At 50.4% G+C, this 24,602-nt stretch overlaps 1 protein-coding gene across 1 annotated transcript; it reads right to left on the bottom strand.

Moving 5' to 3' along the window:
- Positions 1-15,826: 15,826 nt before the first annotated feature.
- Positions 15,827-23,652, bottom strand: LOC127309830 (uncharacterized). The gene is made up of 8 exons (XM_051340553.2): positions 22,855-23,652; positions 21,988-22,221; positions 21,706-21,908; positions 20,989-21,430; positions 20,552-20,911; positions 20,288-20,466; positions 17,200-20,190; positions 15,827-17,116 (listed from the first exon to the last, which is right to left on the bottom strand). The coding sequence occupies exons 2-8, from the start codon at positions 22,187-22,189 to the stop codon at positions 15,827-15,829; spliced, it is 5,667 nt and encodes a 1,888-aa protein (XP_051196513.2). The 5' UTR covers positions 22,190-22,221; positions 22,855-23,652.
- Between the last annotated feature and the right edge of the window lie 950 nt (positions 23,653-24,602).

Here is a 24,602-nt window from a genome sequence, read left to right as displayed (position 1 = left end):
GCTTCCCCACCAGAACTTGCAAATTAGTGAATTTATATGTTCATACAAACCTTGGGGTAATTTAAAGCAAGACATAGAATAAACCGGCCGTCAGGACCCAAGAGACACCTAGGCTGTAATAAGGTGGACTGCGGCAGGCCACCTGAGAAATGAAAGGTGTATCAAACAAGTAACCTGCGGCTCCAGAAAGAAACTAAAATGCCCATCAAACGAACGTACAACAAGAGGGCACATAAGCGACATACCGACACGGCAGCTAGATGAAACATACAAAAAAAAGCCCACACATCCTTCTCGTGCTTACTATGGTTTGTGCTTGACGATCTCCTCCTTCATGGCCAGGGTCAGAGCGCCGAGGTAGCCGCCGTCCTCAACGTTCACGCCCGGCATGGCCACCGCCCGGCTGCCGATGAAGCCATCCTCCCCGACGTGGACCCTGCCGAACTTCACCTTGCCGGCGTCGCCCTCGTACACGTGCCCGAATAGCAGAGCGCCATGACCCACGCTGGCACCCCGCTCCAGGTGCACCATCTCTGGGTTCAGCAGGGCGCCCATTGAGTCCACGTAGACCCCCTCCGCCACAGCCACCGAGGATCCCATCATCCGCATCCATGCCGCAAACAGCACCGACCCGCACGTCAGCTCCGCGAAGTATTCCGCCGTGGCCGTCCGTATGGCCTGCCAGACCGTGTCAAGGAACACCTGCGGCGCCCAGATGTGCACCGCGTCGCCATCGCCCCTGACGCCGACCAGGACCCACTTCGCTGCCGCGCATGTGACCATGGCGGCGACGCCCGACGTGGCCCAGAAGACCGGCAGGAGCCAGTAGAGGGGCGTGTCGGTGGCTGCGGCAACGCTGAGGAGGGCCCGGAAGGGGAGGAAGATGACCAGGCCCAGGACGAAGTATGGCACCAGTGTTTGCAGCAGCGGCTGGCACAGCATGGCCCAGAGCGACTTGTACCATGTCCTGGCCAATGTCACCTTGGTCGCGCTGGCATCGCCTGTGTTGGATCTTGCTTGTGCCACCGTGGCCACTGGGCAGCCTGACAGGTTGATCTTGGTGTCTGACTGCTCGAGGAATGCCGCCCATGACGCGGGCAGCGGCTCGCCATTCCGTAGGCGCTGGCATATCTCGTAGACAAGCGAGCGCCCATGGTCGATGGACGCACTCTGCTTGCAGGATGTCGCCGGGATGACTTCCACCTGCTGGCACCGGAGGAAAGGGTTGAACTCGAGCTTCTCCGTCTCCTCTCGTGGAAGATTCTTGTCGATGGTTATCTCTCCGATGTCGATGTACGGGAACTCATCCTCGTCCCATGGCCGGGTGCAGTCAAGGGCGATGTCGCAGGCGGCACCATCCGAGGGGACCTCCCTGAGCTGCAGCTGGAAGACGTACCGCACCCCCTCCGGAAGTTCCACCCTCCGACGGAAGTCGTCGGCGAGGAAGAGTAAAGGGCGAGTGTCACCCTCATCTCTTGGGATTGCGCCGGTGTCCGGTGGCAAGATTCCCCTTGGCACCACTTGACCAGACTCTTCTGGTATGTCTCGATCAATAGGACGGAGCTTGAACTTTGCATACATCTCCTTGTTCCCTTCATCGAACCTCAGCAGCCGGCATATGTTGGAGTAGTAATGCAGCATGGTTGTTGGGGGGATAACCCCCGGTATGCCAAAGGCATGCCAAACCGGATGGTTTGAGCCATCGAGATACCGGTTTAATGTTCTTGCCGGAAGCCTAGAAGGAATCCGGGAGAGCAAGGCTAAGCCGGTATCCCCAAAGGGGTATGCCGGGACCCGGTATAAAAGATACCGGAAAGGAGAGCCTGTCGGCAGGACTGGTCAAAGATTCTCTTCAGAGCAAGAAGACAAGGATGAGCTACGCCAAGTAACTTTATTCAGAGCCCTGGCGCCAAAGAGAGAGGTGACGGAGAAAGAAGCCGGGGGACGTCAGCTTCTATGATAAAAGAAGGCCCCGGTGTCATCTATGATTAAAGTAGCTTTGTACAGTAGCCAGTTAAAGTAGCTTTGTACAGTAACTCTGTAAAGTAGTTTGTCCAGTCAAAGATGCCATTAGGGTTTCTTGCAGTGTAAGCCACCCTCTCCCCTATATAAGGAGAGGGGGCAGCCCATCTTCACGGGCAAGTATGTACGCGTGTATGTAGGAAGGCAGAGCCTGTAACTTGTGTGAATCTATGAACATGGTGATCTAGAGGGAGTTCTTCCTTGTGTCTTTCTTCTTCAACTTCTGGCCTTGGCCAAGTTCTTGAGGAAACCATCCGGAATCTCTTCCCACCTGATCGCAAACCCTCCCCCGAATCCTCTTGCGTCCATTCGGCCCCAATCTAAGCCATCCTATGGCATCTGCTCGTTCACCACGACGACAGTTGGCGCCCACCGTGGGGCCTGAAGTGGCGCTTGATGGAGTTCACATTCGGGCGGGCGTTCTCGAGATCTCCGGCGAACGTACGGTGTCCGCGTTGGTGCAGAGCATCTACGCCATGGACTTCATCAACGACAACGCGGGCTGCTTCGCCAACGGCGGCGTCTTCCCCAAGAACGGCCGCATCATCGAGTTCGGCAGCCATCGCGTCTACTTCGGCACCGTCCCCGTGCGCCAGCGCCTCTCGCCGGTGCTGGTGGCACCGGACCCGCCAAGATGGCTCTGTGCTGGCCGCGCCGCCGGCAGCGTCGAGGTAATGATGACCGGTGTGGCTGGTGCAGGAAAGGAGGTTGCGGCTGAAGGTGCCGGTCGCGCGGTTTCGACCCGTGCGGCTAAGCCACCGCTGGAGCGCGGCGCAGGCGCAGCGGGAGCATCATCCGCGCCACCGGAGACACCGCTCCAGGCGGCGATGAACGTCCTCGCCACCCCCATCGCGCAGAACATCGATCCGGCAGCGGCTCAGGCGGAGCTGGAGGCGCAGCGCCAGAAGATGCTAGAGAGCGGCAAGGACATCGTCAGGGCGCAGCGCGAGCTGAACCTAACCGTACGTGAGTATAACGCTGCCCATGGCTTTGCTTCTGTTAGCGCGCATGCTGCTAGGATGCCGGAAAACCGGCTAAAAGCTCGCAACCTAGATCAAGATTTGCGCAAAGAGATTCTTACCGGCAAGAGCGCCTCTGCATCTGTTAGCATCGTGGAAAAGCCTAAGTATAGCAGCCCGGATAAAACTATAAAAGCTGCTAAGGCCGCTGTAGAGCTGTGCGAGTCGCTTTCCGGAGAGGCTTTGGTAAAGCAGCAAGAGCGTGTTAGAGAGCTGCTGGAAACCATTGAGCAGCAAAATGCTGAGCAGCTGGCTAAGCTGAACAAGGCAGCGGCCTCAAAATCCGCGCGTTCAACAAAGAATGCCGGTAGCAAATCCCATGGGCAGGCTTCGTCCCCACATCCGGATAGAAGGAGAGAAAAAGAAGTGAATGCGCAGCAGATGATCGTGTACGATCCGGTTCTTGCCGGAAAGCAACAAGCCGGGCAACACGTTGCGGGTAGACAAAGCCAAGGGGCAGAGCGAGGCTATGCCAGAGGCTATGCCGGAAACAATCATGCCGGTAGATATGAGACCGGGCAAAACTATCGAGCTGCAAGGGCAGCGTACGAGGAGGAGGAAATAGATCCCCCAAGGTATCGGCAGGCAAGGGCCGCGGTACCGGAATGTCACGATGAAGCCGATTCCACGAAACCGGCAGCATACCGGAACCCATTGGGAGAACGCACGGGAGAGAGATACTTACCGGAACGGGATGCGAGGCACCGTCTGGATAGAGTATACTTGTCGAAAATGATCGAGGAGGAAGGTCCTCCAGGTCCAAAGTGTTTTGGCCCAAGGATCATGAAAGAAAAACCACCAGTTCGCAACTTTATGTTGCCCCGTGACACAAAGACGTATGACGGCACCACGAAGCCGGAAGATTGGCTCGCGGATTACGTGACCGCGGTATACGTTGCAGGCGGTGGAGGAACCGTAGCAGGAGGAGGAAACCGGCGTTGGGCCGTGAGGATCATACCATCGTTTTGGTTGGACCGGCAAGAATCTGGCTAAACAACTTGCCGGCAGGAAGCATAAATGGCTGGCTGGATTTTGAGGAGGCCTTTGTGAGCAATTTCAGCAGCACCTATCGAGAGGCCAAACAGGCCGCAGCAACTTGCTGCGTGCGTGCAGCGCCCGAACGAAACAGACCGGGATTATCTAGCCCGGTGGAACACCACAAGGAACTCCTGTGAGGGGGTGATCGAGGCACAAGCCATTGCTTGGTTTAGCGAGTGGATGCAGAAGAGGTTCACCGTTGTGGCAAAAGTTGCAGCGCAACATGCCGACAACGTTGGCAGAGATGATACGTGTGGCGGATAGCTATGCGTTGGGAGACCCAACGCAACCGGCAGTGCAACCGGAGCCGGAACAGCTGCGCCACGAACAACACCGGGACAACCGGAATAACAAAAGAAGGGAAGATTTTCCGGATCGAAGGTACGGTCCGCAGCAAGTTGCTGCTGTGCAGAAAACTTTGAGGCCAGCGATGCCAGAGGCAAAAAACCGGATCGCAGCCATGGGCGGGTCCTAAGAAACAATGGGTGGAAAAGAAACCCTGGGTCCAGAAGAAGAACTGGCAAGAACCCGCGAAATACACCATGGAAGCTGCCATGGATCAACCTTGCCGGTGGCACACGCCGAATCCGGCACATCCGTCAAACCATCTGACGAAGGATTGTACCTGGACCAAGTACTTGATGCAAAAAGGAACAGTGAAAGATGCGCGGCCACCGCAAGACATGCCGCGGCAGCAACAACAGCTACCGCCACCACCACCACTTACCGGGCAAACGCCTGACCGGTGCACCCGAACCGGCAGCAGTACCACCAACTTAACCGGGTGGAGCACAATGATAACCAGCCACCTCCACCGGCACCAATAGGCCGGAATGTGTACGAAGATCCGCATCTGTGCTGTGTTGTCTTTGTCACCGAGCCAACAGACCGGCAAAGTGTACACCGGCGCTCCATGGAGGTCAATGCTTTGTGATGCCGGCAGTTCCCAAGTACATGATGTGGTCCAATCAGGAAATTACCTGGTCATCCAAGGATCACCCAAAGATCATGCCGAATCCGGGTGGATACGCTCTTGTTGTGGACCCGATCATGAAAGGGCCGCAAACTCGAGTGAAGTTCAGCAAGGTGCTGATAGACAATGGCGATAGCATCAACATCATGTACAAGCACACCATGCAAACGCTGGGCATAACAGAAAACATGCTTCAGCCAACGCGCACAACGTTCCATGGGATCGTCCCTGGCTTGTCCCGTGCCCCGATAGGAAAAGTTCGGGTGGACGTGGCATTTGGAGGACGTGACAATTGCCGGGTGGAAAATCTGGAGGTTTGAGGTGGTGGATCCGGACAGTCCCTACCATGCATTGCTGGGGAGACCGGCGTTGGCTGCTTTCATGGCCACCACTCATACGGCTTACCTCAAGATGAAGATGCCGGCACCTCGTGGGCCATTGACTGTGGTGGGAAACTATAAGATCTCACCGGAAATCGCATCCGCCGGATCAAACCTAGCGAGAATCGCTGGTGATCGCGGAGGAAAAGAAAAGAATGCAGACAGCTGTTGCGCTGGCTCAATCCTCACAAATGAGTTTGGCGGCAATGAGTGAAAACATGGGCACACCGGCATTCAAGCCAACCAATGAAACAAAGAACATTGTGCTGGATCCGGCTTACCCGGAGCGCACCGTTCGTATCGGCGCCGGCCTTGATCAAGCATAGGAAAGCGCTCGTCAGCTTCCTCAGTGTGATTCGGAATATCTTTGCCTGGTCAATCGATGATTTGGTAGGTGTTCCGAGGGAGCTGGCTGAGCACTCTCTAAACGTCCGGAAAGATGCCAAGCCGGTGCGGCAACCAGCTGCGTCGGTTCGCTGAAGACAGAAGAAAGATCATAGGAGAAGAAGTAACCAAGCTGCTTGTTGCCGGATTCATTGTGGAGGTCACGCACACGAGTGGCTGGCCAATCCGGTAATGGTTGAAAAGAAGAAAGATGAGAACACGGAGGCAAAAGCTCCGAAGGTGTGGCGCCTGTGCATCGTCTACACCAACCTGAACAAGGCTTGCCCAAGAGATCCTTTTCCTTTGCCACGAATCGATCAAGTGATTGATTCAAGCTGCTGGGTGTGAGTTGTTGTCCTTCCTGGATGCCTATTCCGGTTTCCACCAAATTCCCTTAAAAAGGAAGATCAAATAAAAACTGCGTTCATTACCCCCGCACGGGGCTTATTGCTATGTCACTATGCCTTTTGGGTTGCGCAACGCTGGTGCAACGATACTCGCTGTATGCAAAAATGCTTGTTTGATCAAATTGGAAAAAATGTGCAAGTCTATGTGGATGACATCGTGATAAAAACTAAGGTAAAAAACACTTTAATCGATGACATCCGGCAAACATTCGATAACCTAAGGCGGTTCCGGATGAAACTCAATCCGGCAAAATGTACCTTTGGTGTCCCCGCCGGCAAGCTGCTCGGTTTCCTGGTTTCAAGCCGGGGCATAGAGGTTAATCCGGTAAAGATCCGGCGATAGAAAGAATGGCTATCCCTCGAGAGTTAAAAGATGTGCAAAAGTTTACCGGAAGCTTGGCATCGCTGAGCCGGTTTGTAAGCAGGTTGGGAGAAAAAGCTCGCCACTCTATGCTCTCATGAAGAAATCGACACGTTCGTCTGGACCCCTCGAAATGGACGCAGCGTTTAAGGAGCTAAAAACGATGCTAGCCACGACCCGCACCGGCTTCACCTCTAGAAAGGGAGCCTATGCTGTTATACATAGCAGCAACAAACCGGGTTGTGAGTGTAGTGGTTGTGGTTGAAAGAGAAGAGGAAGAAAAACCGTCCGAGGCCGGTATACTACTTGAGCGAGGTGCTCTCCCTCTCAAAACAAAACTACCCTCACTTCCAGAAAATGACTTATGGCGTGTACATGGCCGCCACAAAACTCAAGCACTGCTTTGAGGAACACCCCATGAAGGTGGTGAGTGAAGCACCAATTTCCGACATCATGTGCAACAAAGATGCCGTGGCCGGATTGCAAAATGGGCGATCCGGATATCACCGTACGTGCCGGTATATGAAAGAAGAGATGCCATAAAATCACAGAGCTTTGGCTGATTTCCTTGTTGATTGGGCGGAGATGCGGTACAAACCGCCGGATCGTAGGATAGAATCTTTGGAAGATGCACTTTGATGGATCTAAGCTCAAGGAAGGTCTAGGTGCCGGTGTGGTGCTTACTTCACCAAAAGGAGACCACCTCCGGTATGTTTTGCAAGTACATTTCAGGGCATCGAACAATGTCGCTGAATATGAAGCTTTGATCCATGGGCTTAAGGTCGCAAAAGAAATCGGTGCACACCGGATCATTTGCTATGGCGATTCAGACCTTGTGGTACAGCAGTGCTCAGGAGATTGGGATGCAAAAGACGCCAACATGGCCTCGTACCGGTTTCACGTGCAAAAGATTGCCGGATTCTTCGAAGGATGTGAGTTTCACCATGTGCCGCGAGCAGAAAATGAAGCTGCGGATGCTTTGTCCAAGTTGGGCTCATCTAGGCAAGAAATTCCTCCCGGAATAGCTTTGGCTCACCTAAGAGTGCCATCGATCAAGCCGAGCCCGGAATCAGAATCAATTTTTGTACCAGTCACACGTAGTACCCATGGATATCGATGAAGGGAACCCGGGGACTGCTCCGGCAAGCTCGGGGACTGCTCCGTAGGCTCGGGGACCGCTGTACCCATACCGGAAGAAACGATGCTGGTAGATAGCATGGAGATAGATGCACCGGTGTTTTTGGTTCGAGAAATACCATCATGGGTTAAACCTATTAAGGAATTCCTGATAAGCGGCACCTTGCCGGTGACGAAAATGAATCAAGGAGGATACAAAGAAGGTCCAAAGCTTACACATTCATCAATGGTGAGGTGTACAAGAGAAGCGTTACCGGTGTCCTTCAAAGATGTGTGGAACCGGAGGAAGGAAAAGAAATGCTTGAGGAAATTCACCAAGGAGAATGTGGGCATCATGCTTCATCAAGGGCTTTGGTAGCAAAAGTATTCCGGCATGGGTTCTATTGGCCCACTGCTTTGGAGGACGACGAGGATTTGGTAAGAAAATGCAACGGCTGCGTAGGTACGCCAAGCAAAACCATACCCGACATCCGGTTTAAAGAAAATACCGCTAACAAGGCCATTAGCTGTTTGGTTCCTTGACAAGTTTGTACAATTCAAAACTGCAAGAAGAATCATGACACACATCTTGGTAATGGTGGATAACTACAAAAAGTGGCTGGAAGTAAAACCTATCGCAAAGTGTGATGGGCATACAGCTGTGAAATTCTTGAAAGATGTCATTTTGCGGTATGGATACCCGCACAAAGATCATCATCGATAACGGAACCAACTTTGCTCAAGGTGAGTTCAAAAGGTTCTGTGAAGAAAAGAACATCCGGTTGGATTTGTGCTCAGTGGCACATCCACAGGGCAATGGCCAAGTAGAAAGAATGAATGCCTTGGTGCTTTCCGGTATCAAGCCTAGACTCATTGATGCGGTGGAAAAGTCACCGGGATGTTGGCTCGATGAGCTACCATCAGTACTGTGGAGTATAAGAACAACTCCAAACCGGTCTACCGGATACACTCCCTTCTTCATGGTTTATGGAGCGAAGCGGTGATACCAACCGATATCATCCATGATTCACCAAGGGTACAGCTCTATACTGAGCAAGAGGTCAAAGAGGCCAGAGAAAACGATGTGGACTTGCTAGAAGAAGCAAGAGAGCTGGCTTTGGCAAGAACAGCCATTTACCAGCAAAACCTAAGACGCTATCATAACCGGAAGGTTAACCCAAGAGTTTTCCGGGAAGGAGATCTTGTACTTCGCCTCGGTGCAGCGCACCGAAGGCCGGCATAAGCTTTTGCCACCGTGGGAAGGTCCCTTCATTGTAAGCAAGGTGCTTCACAATGATGCATACTACTTGATAGATGCACAGGAATGGAAGAAAGGAAAGGCGGACAAGTCCGGCGAGGAGAGCAAGCGTCCATGGAACGTAGCTCTGTTGCGTCCTTTCTACTCTTGAAGTGGTGGTGTAAGAAGTTCCTTTTTGTACCTTATATGCTATGAATAAAAGATGCCGGAACCTTGAGTGAATCTCGGGGACTACCCCAACTTAAGTTGCATGTAACTTGTCTATTTTTTCAGTTTACCGGTTGCTTATTGAATGTTTTTTCTTTCCGGTTTAGTAGTGTGCTAAATCCTACCGGAGTCTTCGACTGTTGCTGTCCGCAAACCGGCTTCATGGCAAGCAAGATAAACCGGTAGGGGATAAGCACATGAACTGCGAAAAGGGAGAGCAGGAAAGAACAATCTGAAAAATTTAATTAACCCCGGTTAAACCGGTTTTTTGCAAAATTTCAAAGTTATTTCTAAGTTCAAGAAGATGCTTGTTTGGTGAAAGAACCTTGTGCTCATACGCCAAAGAACGCCCAGAGAAGGCAGGCAGAGCCAAGGCAAAAGAACCAAGTATGCATCAAATTGGATGCGGAAGCAATTGAGAAATCTTTACAGTGCAGGATAAAAGCGGAACCAAAAGCAAAATATGCTAAGGCAAACTCATAAGTACTTAGCTACCGGTATAACTTACCGGCAGGAAATGTTGTAGCACAACCACAGGCAAACTTAAGTTTTACATCATAAGCCCCGGCATTCCGGGGCAGAATTTAATGATATTGTCTTAAAGCAACAGGACCAACAGATATAATGAGCAAACACTTCAAAGGAAATCATCATGCGGCGGGGGCTTCCGGAGGAGCATCGCCGGCACCAGCATCGCCCAGGACCTCTTCTTCGGCTTCACCCTCCTCCCTCGTCGAGATAATCCGTGACGCCGTGAGGGGGAGGGATGAAGGTGCGCATGTCGGCATACTCCGCGATGCGGTACGCGCGATCCTGCCGCTTGGCGGAGAGGATCGGGTCCAGATCCGTTTCGCGCCTTCGCGCACGCCGGTAAGGGCGTCCGATTGAGCTCCGGGTACCAGGAGCAGGCGACGCGGAGGGCGGAGTCCGCTCCAGCGCGGGCAGCGAGCACCGCCACTCGCGGATCCTCCTGCCGGCACCTTTCAGGCGGTCGTTGATGAGGGAGAAGGTGTCCGGCACCTCCTCGCCGAGCCATAAAGTCTGTATAGCCGGGTAGCTACATCAGGGATGTCCGAAAGATTGCGGTCTATGCAGCGCATATGGGACACCCGCGCGTTAAGCGCGACCAGATGGTCCTTGGGCGTCCATGGCACGGTAAGATCCGCTTGGCCTTTGTCCTTGCGCTGCGCGTCGACCTTCTTGACGGCATACCTCTGCGAGTCCGGAAAGAGGCCTGTGCAAAGAAAGAAAAAGCTTAAGGAAAAGAGTCCGGAAGAAAAAGAGACCGGAAGAAAAAGAGACCGGAAGAAAAAGAGACCGGAAGAAAAAGAGACCGGAGAGAAAAGAATCCGGAAGAAGAGAGACCGGACGGAAAGATAGCGGAAACAAAAATGGGGTCGAAGGAAAAAAGGCTCGTATGCAGTAGTCAAAGTGTAAAAGAAAACAACTTACGGAGGGCAAGTGTGTCGGTCTGCAGGATCAGCTGATCGCACTCCTTGTGCCCCTCCTCCAGCCGCGCGGCCTTCTCCTCGGCACCCTTCCGGGCCTTGGTCATCTCCTCCAGCTCTGCCCGCAACACCACAGTGGCATTGCAGGCATTCTCCAGAGCCTCGTCCAACTTGGCCGCTGCAGTCACTTCAGCGGCCTTGAGGGCCTTGGCGTGGTCAAGCCCCAGCCTGAATCAATCGAGACTTGAGCTCCCGGTAGCTGGTCTTGAGGGCGTTTAGCTCCTCCCCGGTGCTGCCGGCTGAGCTCATCCTTCTCCCATGTAACCGGAAAAATGAGTGTTAGCAAGGCTACACTAGTAAAACTGAAAAGAAACCAAGTTCAAAGGAGAAAGGAAAAAATAGTACGTTGGGCCGTGGCGAGCTGCTCCTTGAGAGCATCGATGGAAGCTTCCGGGATCACTGTTGAACAGAAATTGTAAATATCACAAGGAAAAGAGGTTTCCGGTAGCAAAGATGCCGGTGAAACGAAAAACTTACCTTGGCACTTGTCATGTGCCTCTGCGAGATCCCGGTGATCACATAAAAGCTCCTCTAAGAGGTCATTACGATTGTCAGCGGTGACCTGTTCAAGAAAATGAAGAAATAAGGTAAAATTTTGTGCTAAGAACCAAGTTCTTAACCCGAAACTCGGGATCGGGCAAAGGCTTGCGGTTTTGCGCATTTCTAAGGTAAATTATGTGTTAAGAAGAAGATGTTTAACCCGAAACTCGGGGATCGGGCCGGGCCGGTTTTGCGCTAAAAACTTAAGTTAAGTTTTGCGCTAAGAGCTGCGCTCTCACCACAAAACTCGGGGACTGGGAAGATAGACAAGAGAGAAACCGGCATGAAACTAAGGAAAAGATAAAGCAGAACCGGAAACGAAGAAACCGGCAAAGGTTGAAAGTTAATAGAACATACCGTCAGATTGTTCGTGGAATCGTACCACGCGCTGTCAAGCTCTTTTACGGCAGCCCGGAGCCGCATGAAGTGCTCCTCAGAACACCGATCCCCGACAGGATCAGGTGCCGGCAGCCGATCCTTGCCCATGCCGCGGGTCGCCGGAGTGATGTCCGCGGCGTTCCACTTTTGGGCATACGGCAGGAGGTGCCCCAGGTCCCGGCCTTGGCGCTGGAACTCCGTAATGCGGCCGAGGAGGCCGGTGGCCTTCATGCTGGCGCTTTTGGCAGCCTTGGAGACGTGCAGCACCAAGGGCTGCTGGCCGCCCGAAGGGGCGCTGGAGGCCGTCGCCTTCCCCTTGATGAGCTTGGAGGGCTTGGGCGGCGGCGCGGTAGAAGAGGCCCCGGAAGTCTTAGCCGGCGGCGCGCCAGAGCGGCCTTGGAGGGCTGGGCGCGAGGAGCCTCGTGCGGAGGCATGAGGATGGTGCGTGGAGAAGGGGAGCGCTAGGAGCGTCACCCGTCTTGGAGCCTTCCGGCGCGGAAGATTCCGGCGCGGAGGTTGTCTTTCGAGGACGGGAGGAGCAAAGGCTCCGCCCGCCCGGCAGCTTCTTCTTCTCCGGCGCCGGTGTTGCTGGCGCCGGTGTCTTGGTGTTCCGGGAGGAAGGAAAGATCCTCCTCCGTGCGGTGATCCGACGGTGAAGGGGCCGCACGCCCGAATTGTTGTGCCCCGAAAGGGAGGCGGAGGTGTTGCGGCACCGGATGGTGCCGGGCTTGAACGAGGAGGAGGGGTTGAGGTCCTTGCGGATCCCTCAGAGCCCGATGGCCTTGGGCCAAGCTTGAGAGCGGGGCTGAGAAAAAGAAAAAAGACAAGTGGTTGAGAAGAAGCAACCGGAAAAAGAACTTAGCAAAAAAAGGAGGCAAGCCGGAAAATGAAATTACCCGGAAGCGGTTGGCATCGCTTTGCGCCCGTAGCGGCGCACGCCCACTTCTTTCTCCCCACGGGCTCCGTCCGGAAGCGCTTGGAGGGTGGAGCCGGGCAGGAGCCGGCAGGAGAGGCCGGCGGCTTGTGCGTCTGGCCCTGGGCCATGAGTTTGGCCACAAACTCTGTGCCGGCCTCGGCGCGCAGGGGCGGCACGCGCTCGTGGATCCGTGAGTTGGATATGGCTAAGAAGCAATTCGCAAGAAAGCGATAATGGCAAAGTATAAGAAGCCGGAAAAGAAAATACCTCGAGCACAACCAGCTCCTCCGGATTTCCGGTGGGCTCCGGCGGGTCCCGGCCAAGGCGCGCAGCCGGAGTCTTCCCCATCTTCAGATCCTTCCAAAAGATGTAGGGATCCGGGTCGAAGGAGTCAAAGGCACGCTTCCGGAGAGGTCCTCGCGGCTCTGCCTGGATAGAGGGGAAGCGGTCCCTGGCCTGAAACAAGGTAAAAAAGATGGTTAGCAAAAGCAGAAACTTACCGGCAAAGACAACCCCAAATTGCGCAATCTCTTACTTCTTGGGTCGGACGGTTAGAGAAACTGAGGGGAAGGAGGCCCCATTCCCACGCAAAAGGCATAGCAGTTTGACAAATCTGCTTGGCCTTGAGAACAACGTCTTTCTTGCTGAGAGCGCGGCCTGTGATCTTGGTAGGATCGCCTGGGCCATACATCTCGCTCATCCTATGTGCGCGGCGCTTCGAGGAAGCACCCGGCGCGATATGAAAGTCCGGATGATATCGTCAGAACAGATGTTGGTCTCCTTCTTCAGAGAGGCCAAGAAACGCACTACCCGGTTGGTTTCGGCGTGTTCCGTCCTTGGGTTGTAGCTCCAGTTGGTTCTACTGGGGGGCCCCGCTTGATATGGAGGAAGATTGATGCGATCAGCGCGGCCGGTGTTCTTCACGTAAAGAAAGTTCCTTGCCAGGTGCGGCAAGACTCGAGGCCGGAAAGCTTAAGAAAAGTGCTCCCTTGGCGGGAGCCGACGATGCAGGAGCCGCACTGCACGGGCGGCTTGGGCTTGGGGATCTCCTTGCCCTGGACGGAGTTGATCCGCAGGTTGAAGAAACGGGCAAACGTCTCACGAGTGGGACGAATGCCGATGAAAGCCTCCATGAAGGTGGCATAACAAGAAAGATAGAAAAGGGCGTTGCCAGGAAGGTGGTGAGGTTGGAGATCGTAGAAATCCAGGAAATCCCGGAAAAAAGTAGAGGCAGGAAGGCCGAAGCCGCGCTCAAAGTGAGCGAGAAAAACAACATGCTCGTCGTCTTCCGGATCCGGTTCGATCTCGTTATCCGGAATCCGGCAGGCAACTCCTTCCGGAATCCTCCGAGACCGGTACAGCCAATCGATCTCAAACTCAGTAACGTAGGAGCCCATCCAGGCTCCGCGGGTGGTTGGGGAAGGCTCCTCGCCGGAAGATTGGCTGGAGCTGCTAGAGGCTTGACCAGAGCCACTGGCCTCTTGGCTACCGGAAGCTTGGCTAAAGCTACCGGATTCTAGGTGGCCGCCGGACTCTTGGGGTCACCGGATTCCTGCTGGTTGCCGGAATCGGTTTCCATTGGATACGAGGCCGTAGATTCACCGGGAGAAGGTCTACGGCGCTTGAGAGAAAGAGAAGAAGAGGATGCAGAGGAAGATCCCTCGTCAGACATCGCAAGGATGGGCGGAGAAACAGGAATCCCAAACTTCAACCCCGTGTGAAGATCTACGAGTAAGAAGAAAACCAAAGAAAAGGAGCAAATAAGAACACCAAAGGCTCAAGGTCTGGAAAGCAAGCGAACGGCGAGTAAAGCAAAATTGATACCAACCTTGAGCGGCGCGGACGCTGAGGGGAGTGTTTGCTGGCGGTGGAGCGGCTCTGCGGTCGCCGGCGAGCTCCGTCGATGGCGAAGCGGAAAAGCTCGCGAAGAAGCACAAATGCGGCGGACGCGAGGAAGGTGCTGCCAAAGAACTCCGCACGGCGAAGTTCGGCGGAGGGGCGGCGTAAGTTCGCCGGGCGCCGGAGCTTGAACGGGCGACGGCGGACGGAGAGCGGCGAAGGCGCAGAGGCGTGGAGCTCTGTGCGCGAAGGAGGAGAATGCGAAGAAGATGAAGGGGAACGGGCAGTTGTGCTTATATAAGAGAGAGAAAGTGGGCAGCGAACCGCTGGGCCGCGGCGGTTCGCCTCGCGGCCCGCGACGGTTCGCACCTTGGGCCGCCACGTGGCGAACGGATACACGCGCGAAAACGGAGGCCACACGGAGGCGCACGCGGGATCCCGAAGAGGTAGTGGGATCCGCTGCGGTGCATTAAATGCGTGCGCGGGAGTCGAAACGATGTGACAGCGGGCACTGGCGCGTCAGTTACAGTGCGCATGTCAGCGACAGCGCGGGCCCGATATATTCTCGACTTCGCCGAGGAAGGAGCAGAGACACGTGGTGCCGGAAAAAAGAGATGCCGGAACGAGCCTTGCAAAGAGAAGAAAAGGAACAAGGGTAAAGGTGCCGGAACTAAGCTCAAGAGATGAGTGACTAAACCGGTATCTTAGAAAGATGAAAACCTGGCATGGTCTGTAGGATAAAATCCTCCAGGCTATACCAGCTTCGGGGACTAATGTTGGGGGGATAACCCCCGGTATGCCAAAGGCATGCCAAACCGGATGGTTTGAGCCATCGAGATACCGGTTTAATGTTCTTGCCGGAAGCCTAGAAGGAATCCGGGAGAGCAAGGCTAAGCCGGTATCCCCAAAGGGGTATGCCGGGACCCGGTATAAAAGATACCGGAAAGGAGAGCCTGTCGGCAGGACTGGTCAAAGATTCTCTTCAGAGCAAGAAGACAAGGATGAGCTACGCCAAGTAACTTTATTCGAGCCACGGCGCCAAAGAGAGAGGTGACGGAGAAAGAAGCCGGGGACGTCGCCTTCTATGATAAAAGAAGGCCCCGGTGTCATCTATGATTAAAGTAGCTTTGTACAAGAGCCGATTAAAGTAGCTTTGTACAGTAACTCTGTAAAGTAGTTTGTCCAGTCAAAGATGCCATTAGGGTTTCTTGCAGTGTAAGCCACCCTCTCCCCTATATAAGGAGAGGGGGCAGCCCATCTTCACGGGCAAGTATGTACGCGTGTATGTAGGAAGGCAGAGCCTGTAACTTGTGTGAATCTATGAACATGGTGATCTAGAGGGAGTTCTTCCTTGTGTCTTTCTTCTTCAACTTCTGGCCTTGGCCAAGTTCTTGAGGAAACCATCCGGAATCTCTTCCCACCTGATCGCAAACCCTCCCCCGAATCCTCTTGCGTCCATTCGGCCCCAATCTAAGCCATCCTATGGCATCTGCTCGTTCACCACGACGACAATGGTGTACGAGTTGGTGTCCCGCAAGGAGGTCCAGACAGCCTCGCGGATGTGCGGGGCATGCTTCACGTGTTGTTCCCTCGCCGGCAGACCACAGACTAGCCAAGTGGCAAAGTCGGCGATTGTGCGCGCGTAAAATGATTTGCCACTCTTCAGTGTAAGGTCCAAGAGAGGCACCTCATCACCATCATCCGAGAGAATGCGCACTGCTGCGCCGCGCGCATCAAGCCTTGCATCATCATCTGCACTGAGGCTGTTGCTGTGCCGGACGATCACTGGGAAAGACTTTCCAGCGCCAAATAACTTGTGCTTGGGCAAACATGTCATGTCTTGGTACATCTTCAGGACACCCCGCCCGCTTACACCAATGCGGTGGAAGTACCTTGACTTGACGTTCATGGTGCTGATCGCCAAGTTGGCTGAAAGGTTCCCAACAATCTTCTTGTACACTGGGTCCATCACCGCAATCCGCTCATCTTCTGCAAGCAAAGTGTTCTTCACCAATGTCAAATACTTTGCCCCAATGTAGATGCCGCCTCGGTGGAGAAGGGAATTTTCTGGTGCCACAGAAAGTGCTCCAAGGATGACATTCCCTTGGAGCACCGAGCCAGGGAGGAGCAGGCTGCCACTGCCAACAATTGTGTTCTCTTGGACCTTTATCTCCGCACCAGTAAACCCCTTACTGGAGTAGAACCCGGGAACAATGTGGCAGAAGTCACCTAGATGGACTCCATCACCAATGCTCATCAGTTCAGGATTCGCCACAGGATCGATGGACCGGATAGAACAATGCCTTCCAATTTTCGCACCAAGAAGCCTCAGGTACATGCAGAATGCTTCAGTTCCAGCTAGCATCTTGGCAAATCTGAGATGCACAGCAATATTTATACGTCGTTGGATCAAGCCTGCTCTCACATTCTGCTTGATTCCGGTCCTTGGAGCAAGAGCTGTGTTGACTATACTGGTGAGAAGGCTGAGAACGATACCGTAGCTCAAGTAGGCGAAGGCGATAGAGAGAGCAAATGTCAATGCGCTTGTGGGCATCTCCTGGACAATCACAGGATAAGATGACATGACAGCTGGTAACCAGTGGAACGCACCAGCAATGCATGCAAAGGAGAAGTGCTGAAGTGAAGCCTCGGTGGCAGAGAAGTGAGTGTACAACATGTAGACAGTCGCACTTGACAGAGCACCTAGAAAAGCAACTGCATAGATGCAAACGAGGTGTTCAAGAAGCATGGTTGCTTTCCTTGTTTCTTCCTGCAAAAAGGTTTACTTAGGAACGGAGGTAGTAGACCGACGGTTTTTAGTGTAAGAAACTAGCTAGATAGTATTCTAATTACCTTCATGTCTGAAGAAGCTCTCTTTGTCTGATATCTTGATTTCCCTGGCTCAGTCTTTTGCAATGGTAGCACCATAGCACCATCCTCGACGATAGTGCCCTTCTGAAGAACCGCATAAGGACCAATGGATGCCTCGCGACCAATCCTGATACGCCTAAAGCTCAGGACCTCATTACGGACTTCATGGCCCTGAATGAGAACACCTTCTGCAATCACCGCGCCATCTTCAACTACTAACAAGGATGGGTCTGTAATGTCTACTGTGTCAATAATAACAGATGATCCTATCCGAGCCCCTTGCATCTTGAACCAATAATTCAAGAATATTGTTCCCTTTAGATGAACAGCTAGCATCTTTGTAGCTAACCCTTGCGCCTTGTTCAGTGCCCACCATTTCACAAAGTCAACTGACCATATCGAAACATCAGGGGCCAGAGCATAATTTGGCTGAAGGAATGACTTCCCCAGGATAGAAAGTGATAAAGAGGTGAGTAAGACATAACAAATCCATGCAATAGGTGCCATGACCAAAGAACTAAGATACTTCATCGCTGATGACTTGACCAGATTGACCGGATAGAGCATGCTCATGTATGCTGAACTAGCGAGGTATGCTGGGAGTAGCAACATGAAACAAACATAGGTAAGAGCCAGGAGCTGGAGAATCCCAGTAGCAAGCACACTTAAATTTGTAGTGAAGTCTGTGGAAACCACAAAACTCTCATCATCCTCAGTAGAGCAAGATACATCAGATGCCAACAGTGGTTGTGACTTTGCCAACAAGTTCTCCAAGAAGCTAGCAAGCTCAGAAATGCACCTTGCAGCAAAGATGTCAATGGCTCCAACAGGAGTACCCAGATAATCTGAGAGCTTCTGAGCCGCTCGGACCACCGCAATCGAATCAAAGCCATAAGAAGGTAGGCTTTCTGTTGGAGAAATTTTGTCCTTTGGTATACCTGATTGATCTGACACTATCTGTGTCAGAAACTCAGTTATCTCCTTGGGGCTTTTCACATTGCTTCCATACCGAGGACGAATGGTGGAATCAACAGTCTGCTTCAAGAATGACCCCCTTCTCTCCGTGCATGTTCCTGTTGGGAGAGACCAGAAAACACTCATCTTAGATGGATGAGTACCATTAGCCAAACAAAGATTGTTGTCAACAAATTGCTTAATGCATTCAAATCTCCGTATCTTCCCAGATGTTGTCTTGGGTATGGTTCTCGGCTTGATAATATTGACCGATGCAACAGTTACACCATGCTCCTCCGCCACACGTGCTTTGATATTGTCGATAATTTCTTCGGAGACTGTCTTACCCTCTCTAACCTCTGTAATCACTACAAGTCCAACCTGATCAGAAGAATCAGGAATTGAGATGCCTTTCTGAGTAAGAACATCCTCCGGGACACCAACCACAGCACAGCATCCTGGTCGCAAGACCTCGGAAGAATTTTCCACTGTCTTCTCTACATCTGCAGAATAAATATTTCTGCCAGCAACAATGATAAGATCTTTGATCCTTCCTGTAATAAAAAGTTTGTCGTCAATGATCCACCCTAAATCACCGGTTCTTGTGAACATCTTATTGGGGTGGTTCCTAAGCTGATTGCAGAAAGTTTTCTGGCTCATTTCCTCATTGCCCCAATAACCAACTCCAGAACTAGGACTACTGATCCATATCTCACCCTCAGCACCATCATCTTGATGCTCAGTCAGAGAGTCTGCATCAACAATTCTGATGTCAATATCTATATTGTCCTGCTCAACATACCCACAACAAACTCTTCCTTGCCAATCTATCAAGACTGGTTTGCATTCACCAAAGGCACAACAAATATAGACCGAGTTCTCAGCCATCCCATATCCAGGTGCAAGAGCACCTTCTAGAAAGCCAAAAGGTTGAGTCAACTCTATGAACCTTTTGACAGTTTTTTGCCTTACTGGCTCTGCCGCAATCATGAGGAAGATCATTGAAGAGAGATCATATACTTTACCCTTCTCAGCCTCAAGCCTCCTTATCACCAGTTCAAATGCAAAGTTTGGACCTGCACTATGGGTTCCATTGTTGTCACTGATTGTTTGCAGCCACAGGAGGGGGTTCCTGATGAATGCCATTGGTGAAAACAGAATGGAAGTTCCCCCACTTACAAGGGCAGTGAAAATACCCCCTATTAGTCCCATGTCATGGTACTGCGGAAGCCAACTGATAAGAACAGTTTTTGAAGTACTTCGATACACCTTTTTCATCATCTTCACGTTGTGGATTAGTGCTCCATGAGTTATCATCACCCCCTTGGCATCACCAGTGGAACCGGAAGTGAACTGTAGAAAGCATAAGTCACTGGGCTGGGGCTTGGTCCTCATAGATAAAACATTGTCTGAGTTGAAAATGTCTGGATTTCGCCGGAAGTTCTTTATCCATGAGTCAGTGTGAATCCATGGGAGGTCAGGCCACTGTGCTGAGCATTTCTGGCCCTTTGCTAGAGTGAGAATGTTCTTAACATAACCTACACGTACGGCAGAATGGTACGGAGAGGTTGATAGAATTGCCACAGCACTGCATACTTTAGAGACGTTATCAACTTTGAGAAGTGCTTGTCCACCCCTTTGCATTGGATCAGGGGGGATAACTGGGACCGGTATAACTCCTGCTCTGATGCACCCAAAGAATGCATCAATAAACTCCAAACCAGGGAGGTGAATAAGGATAATTCTGTCACCAGGCTTGATAACAGGCTTTGTGCTTGTCAATAGTTTGTGTGCAATGTGAGATGCGTTCTCATGAAGCTCCTGGTAGGTTCTCTGATTCATGATTTTCCCTTCTTCATTGATCCAAGTATAAATGGCTTTCTTCTTGGTAACTCTGTGAATTCCCCAGTATTCCAAATATCCATCCAGGGATGGAAGGTCAGGAAATTGAACACCTTCAAGTTCACCAAGATCTCTAGGAGGTGAAGGGTTCCCATTGCGGGACAGAGGAAACAATCTCTATATAAACAAGAATTGAAAAACATGAGCACAACTCATTTCCTATAGACGATGAAAGTATAAACTATACATATCGTGACAGTATTTTGTAACTCACCTTGACATAAGGAGTCACTGTTTGCTCAACATCAATGGCAAAGTGTTTACAAACAGTCTCAATGGAGTATGAAGCATTTCTTTCTGTAAGCTCAAATGCTAGCAAACCTCCAACATAGTAAGTGTTCTGAAAGCCTTGTAACTGAGATTCAAACCTCTCGTAGAATCCATCTTTCATGTCTGCAATGCAAGAAATCACCAGAGTTGGAATATGGAATAATAAATAAAACACTTGATCATTAGTGTCACTGCTATTATTGTATACCTTCACTGCTGACATGGGGGAAATACTTGAACCGCCGCTGCAAAAGCACATTCTGAGCAGTGCCTCCCATACAACTCACGATGTCAGTCACACATTTAGCTACAAATGAACCTTTGATGTCTGCTGAATTCCCATAAGACCAGAACAAGAAAACATCTGTGTCATCAAAGAACTTTTGCATTGCCACTGGCTGGCCTATTGTGGCTGGATCCTCCATGAATTCTTCAAAGTAGTAAAATCCCTTTGGCATGTGTTCAAATCCATTAACCTTAACAACAGTAGTATAGTAGTCGACTGTCTGCACCTTACTGAATAGTTCTCTTTCAAGATCATTCAGTTCCACCACTTCTTTTTCTCCATCTGAATTAAAGAGCATCGAACTAATCAGACAGCTGAAACTGTAACTTCAAACAAAGGTGAAATTATATTATGCTCACCAGTGAGACTAGAAGATCGATATGTATTGCCATTCTTGAAACCAAGAGCACCTGAGAATATAATTTTCTCAAACTCCATAACTTGCTCATCACCATTGTTTGTCTTGATGGTTACACTTGCACCACAGTTGTGGCGCTTGACTCGCAGAACCTCGGTGTCACAAAGAACTTCAAATGGTAATGAGTGACTTAGTTTCTCCCACATGCTCATGTAACCATGCTTGAAACGTCGTATTTTTCCAGCCATAGAGGTTCTAGTGAACTCTTGAATGAAAGCATAGGGCATGTCTTGAACAAAACCATAGCCAGAAGCTGTGTAGCCATAGGCTACAGATTTTGGCACTGAATTTATTCCATGTTGTTTCAAAAACTGAAGAGTTGAGTCAGACGCCAATCCACTAAGAGCATGAATGCCCACACGGCCGGACTTGTTTGCTTCATCCTATAACAGTTTACCAAAACACGCACATGTAAACAATAATATCGATGGTAAACTATGTTAGGAGAATAACAACTTGTATATTCTCTGGGGACCAAAGCCAAGTATATATACATGTGCATCTGTGATAAATATGCAGGAATCTCCTCCTACAACAGAAAGATATACATGCTATACAGTGAACATAATATAACTCTAACAAACTAGATTTTGTACTGAATATAATGGATATTTTCTGCCTAGTAATTTCTAATCACACTTGCACAACAAAAGCTCACCTGCAGTTTTAGAGTCAGAGATACCATGGATACATAGTCCTCAGCTACTTCAAGATCTCGAGCTTTTCCAGTTTGGCTGTCGATCAGGCCAAGCTTGTGTGAATCCATCTCTTCGAATTCAGCTCCTACCTCCTTTGCCAGGTGAGTTATAGTAGGCGCACTGTTTGCTGCTATAACTTGCCCTCCCAAGTCATATGTTTTTCCTGCATACAATTGTCAGTGATGACTACAGCAGTGCAGGAAATGGTAACTGGATAGAAGTGCAGCCAATAAGTGCCTCACCATCGATGTCAATGGACTGGCACATCCCTGAAACAGTCTGGCATTTCTCAAACAGAGTTACATTGCAGTACCCGAGTTTAGCTAGTGCATATGCTGCTGATAATCCACTTGGCCCTGCTCCCACTATGCCAATTCTAGTGTCTACTAGCAAACTTGGATGCAACTTAGAGAATTTATCATCTATTGATTTCTTTGGGTCCATTTTCGACCAATTGTGGCAGGTGACAAATCTACCTGTCAAATTTCACAAAATGTCATGATGTTAGCACCTTTTAAACAATTTTTTAACAGCATTATATGATGATAAGAAAAATAACTTGCGGGTATGGTGACTTGTATTCCTGTAACAATCAACACTTGAAAATATAACATCACGTATGTCTGCCCCCATTATAGTTAACACATAAGCTAGTCCACAGAAAATTGTAAATTTGCTTCCTCGTATGAAATGTCAATCCTATGCATAGCAAGGAATATATATGTCGCTATTTCAGATACTTCTTTTTCGGGAAAACGCAAAGAACCTTTGCGCTTTATTTCATTGAAAAGGTAGACAGTCTGTTACAAGCCTCCTCAGAGGAAGATGCTAGAATATTATATGACTGATATTCAAATAGAAATGTACTGAACTATGTACCAAATTTAACGACATATTTCATCTGTGACCATATATGTTTCTAGTTTCTATGACAACAAAAATTATATATCTTGTTTGTACGACAACAAATTATTTGCATAAGAAAATTAGATGATCAAATCACGATATTGGTACATAAAAGAACACATATACACCATAAACAAATTTATAAAGGAATGTTTGCATAAGAACGTAAGAAGTACAGAAAGTACAGATCTCCTGACCCTCACTTTCGTGTTGAATAAAGATTGTCTAATCGGGTTAAGGCCCAGAGTCAGAGGCAGTGTCTTGGAAGCCTCCTGGTGTATTACTTCTTTGCATAGGCAAGCTAGCTAAAAGGAAGAACTGACAATATCTGAACCAAACTTGTAGCAACTGGCAAAATTTCATAACATGGAAGCACTGCGACATTGGCAAAATTTCATAACCTTAGTCTGTAGAATAGAACGTTAGCCATAACCCCCACCGCGAGATAGATGGAAGAGCATGAAATAATTTCGACAAGAGCCTGGCACTCTGGCGGCACCATGCCCTCGGCCGCGGACAGGTTGCATCATCCTGAATACCAATAAGGTTGCATCATGCCGACGGGAGAAGGCTGCGAAGTGGTGGCATATGCAGATAACATGTATGTCCACAAAACGGCATCCCTGTCGCGCATTCCATCGAGCAGCCTCCGGGCATCGGGAGGCTCGACATGTCTGTGAAGCATTGCACCAGCCAAGATGCCACGAAGGGGTTTCCCTGGGTTGCCTAGCGTCACGGAGAGTGCCAGATCCGGCGAGCGCGCAGGAGCTGAGGATCGGGGCACAGTGAAGTGGTCCAGCGGGAACGCTCGCGCGAGCATGTCGTGGAAGGTGCGGAAAGAGAGTTCCGGAGCGCGCGTGCGGGGGCTCCTAGCGACCTAGCGTGGAACTCCGGTTTTGGCGAGCGGACCGGCAGAGGAGAGGCGGCGCGCCGGCGTGCGCGTCGCGTGCGTGCGAGCCGACCGAGTGCGTTGAAGGAGGCGAGCGCGGCGGATAGGATAATTTTCGCACTATCATATCTGATTTTAAATGTATAACTTCAAAGAATCTAAGTAGTACATACGAATATAAAATACGGTATACTCTCTCCGTTCTATAGTTTTTGTTGCTAATATGTATCTAGACATATTTTATGAATAGATATAGTCAAATCTGTGATAAGAATTATGAACGAAGAAGTAGCAAATAGCATGAGGATATAAATTATCCGAATGTTTTAAATCGGGTAATTCGATTTTTTTAATCGAAAGCCAAGGCCAATCTTTCACGGAGTTTGTTGAGATACCGAGCTCATTTGGTAAACATGTGTCAGACCCTTATGAGCAATAAATTAATGGTAAATCTATTTAGTTTATATTTATATTGTCTTGTGAATGTTTAGGAGTTAGCTTATGTCTCTATTTACTTAACTAATTAACTAATTGACTCTTGCATGGCTGCAAGGTTAAATACTTATCAAGTTTTGCTAGAACTATAATTATGTACCCATGAAGGTGTCTATTCGACTATTTTTCTTTTCGGTCTAAGTCCGCCTCGTCTCTGATTTGAATCCGTGGTGCGATATATTCACATCCAAATCCGTACCCAGCTAATATCCGCTTCAGTCCGAGTTTAAGAAAAATATGGCAAATGATATGATATGAGTAAAATCTGATCCATTTACACCCGTAATTATCTGGAGCACCAGCGGAGCCAATGGTGGACTGCGGGTTAAACTTGCAGAATTAGTGGGAGAAATTGAAAAAAAAAAAAGGTTAATACTCTGTATTTCATTTCCGGGAAGAGTGTGGATTAACATCTTAAGAGGCGAGGATGAAGGAGATCGATCCAAACGGCATGTGGCAATACTCATACCAAACAGACCAAAGCATGCATGATGTTACTGTTGATGGACATCGTCGATCTTCGTCAGAAAACTACCCCAACATGAGCACAAATCAAAGGGAGAGAAA

This window comes from Lolium perenne, chromosome 6, assembly GCF_019359855.2.
Source record: "Lolium perenne isolate Kyuss_39 chromosome 6, Kyuss_2.0, whole genome shotgun sequence".
NCBI classification, from domain to species: Eukaryota; Viridiplantae; Streptophyta; class Magnoliopsida; order Poales; family Poaceae; genus Lolium; species Lolium perenne.
Note: the sequence above shows the minus strand (reverse complement) of the source record. Positions and strands in the feature narration are given on the sequence as shown.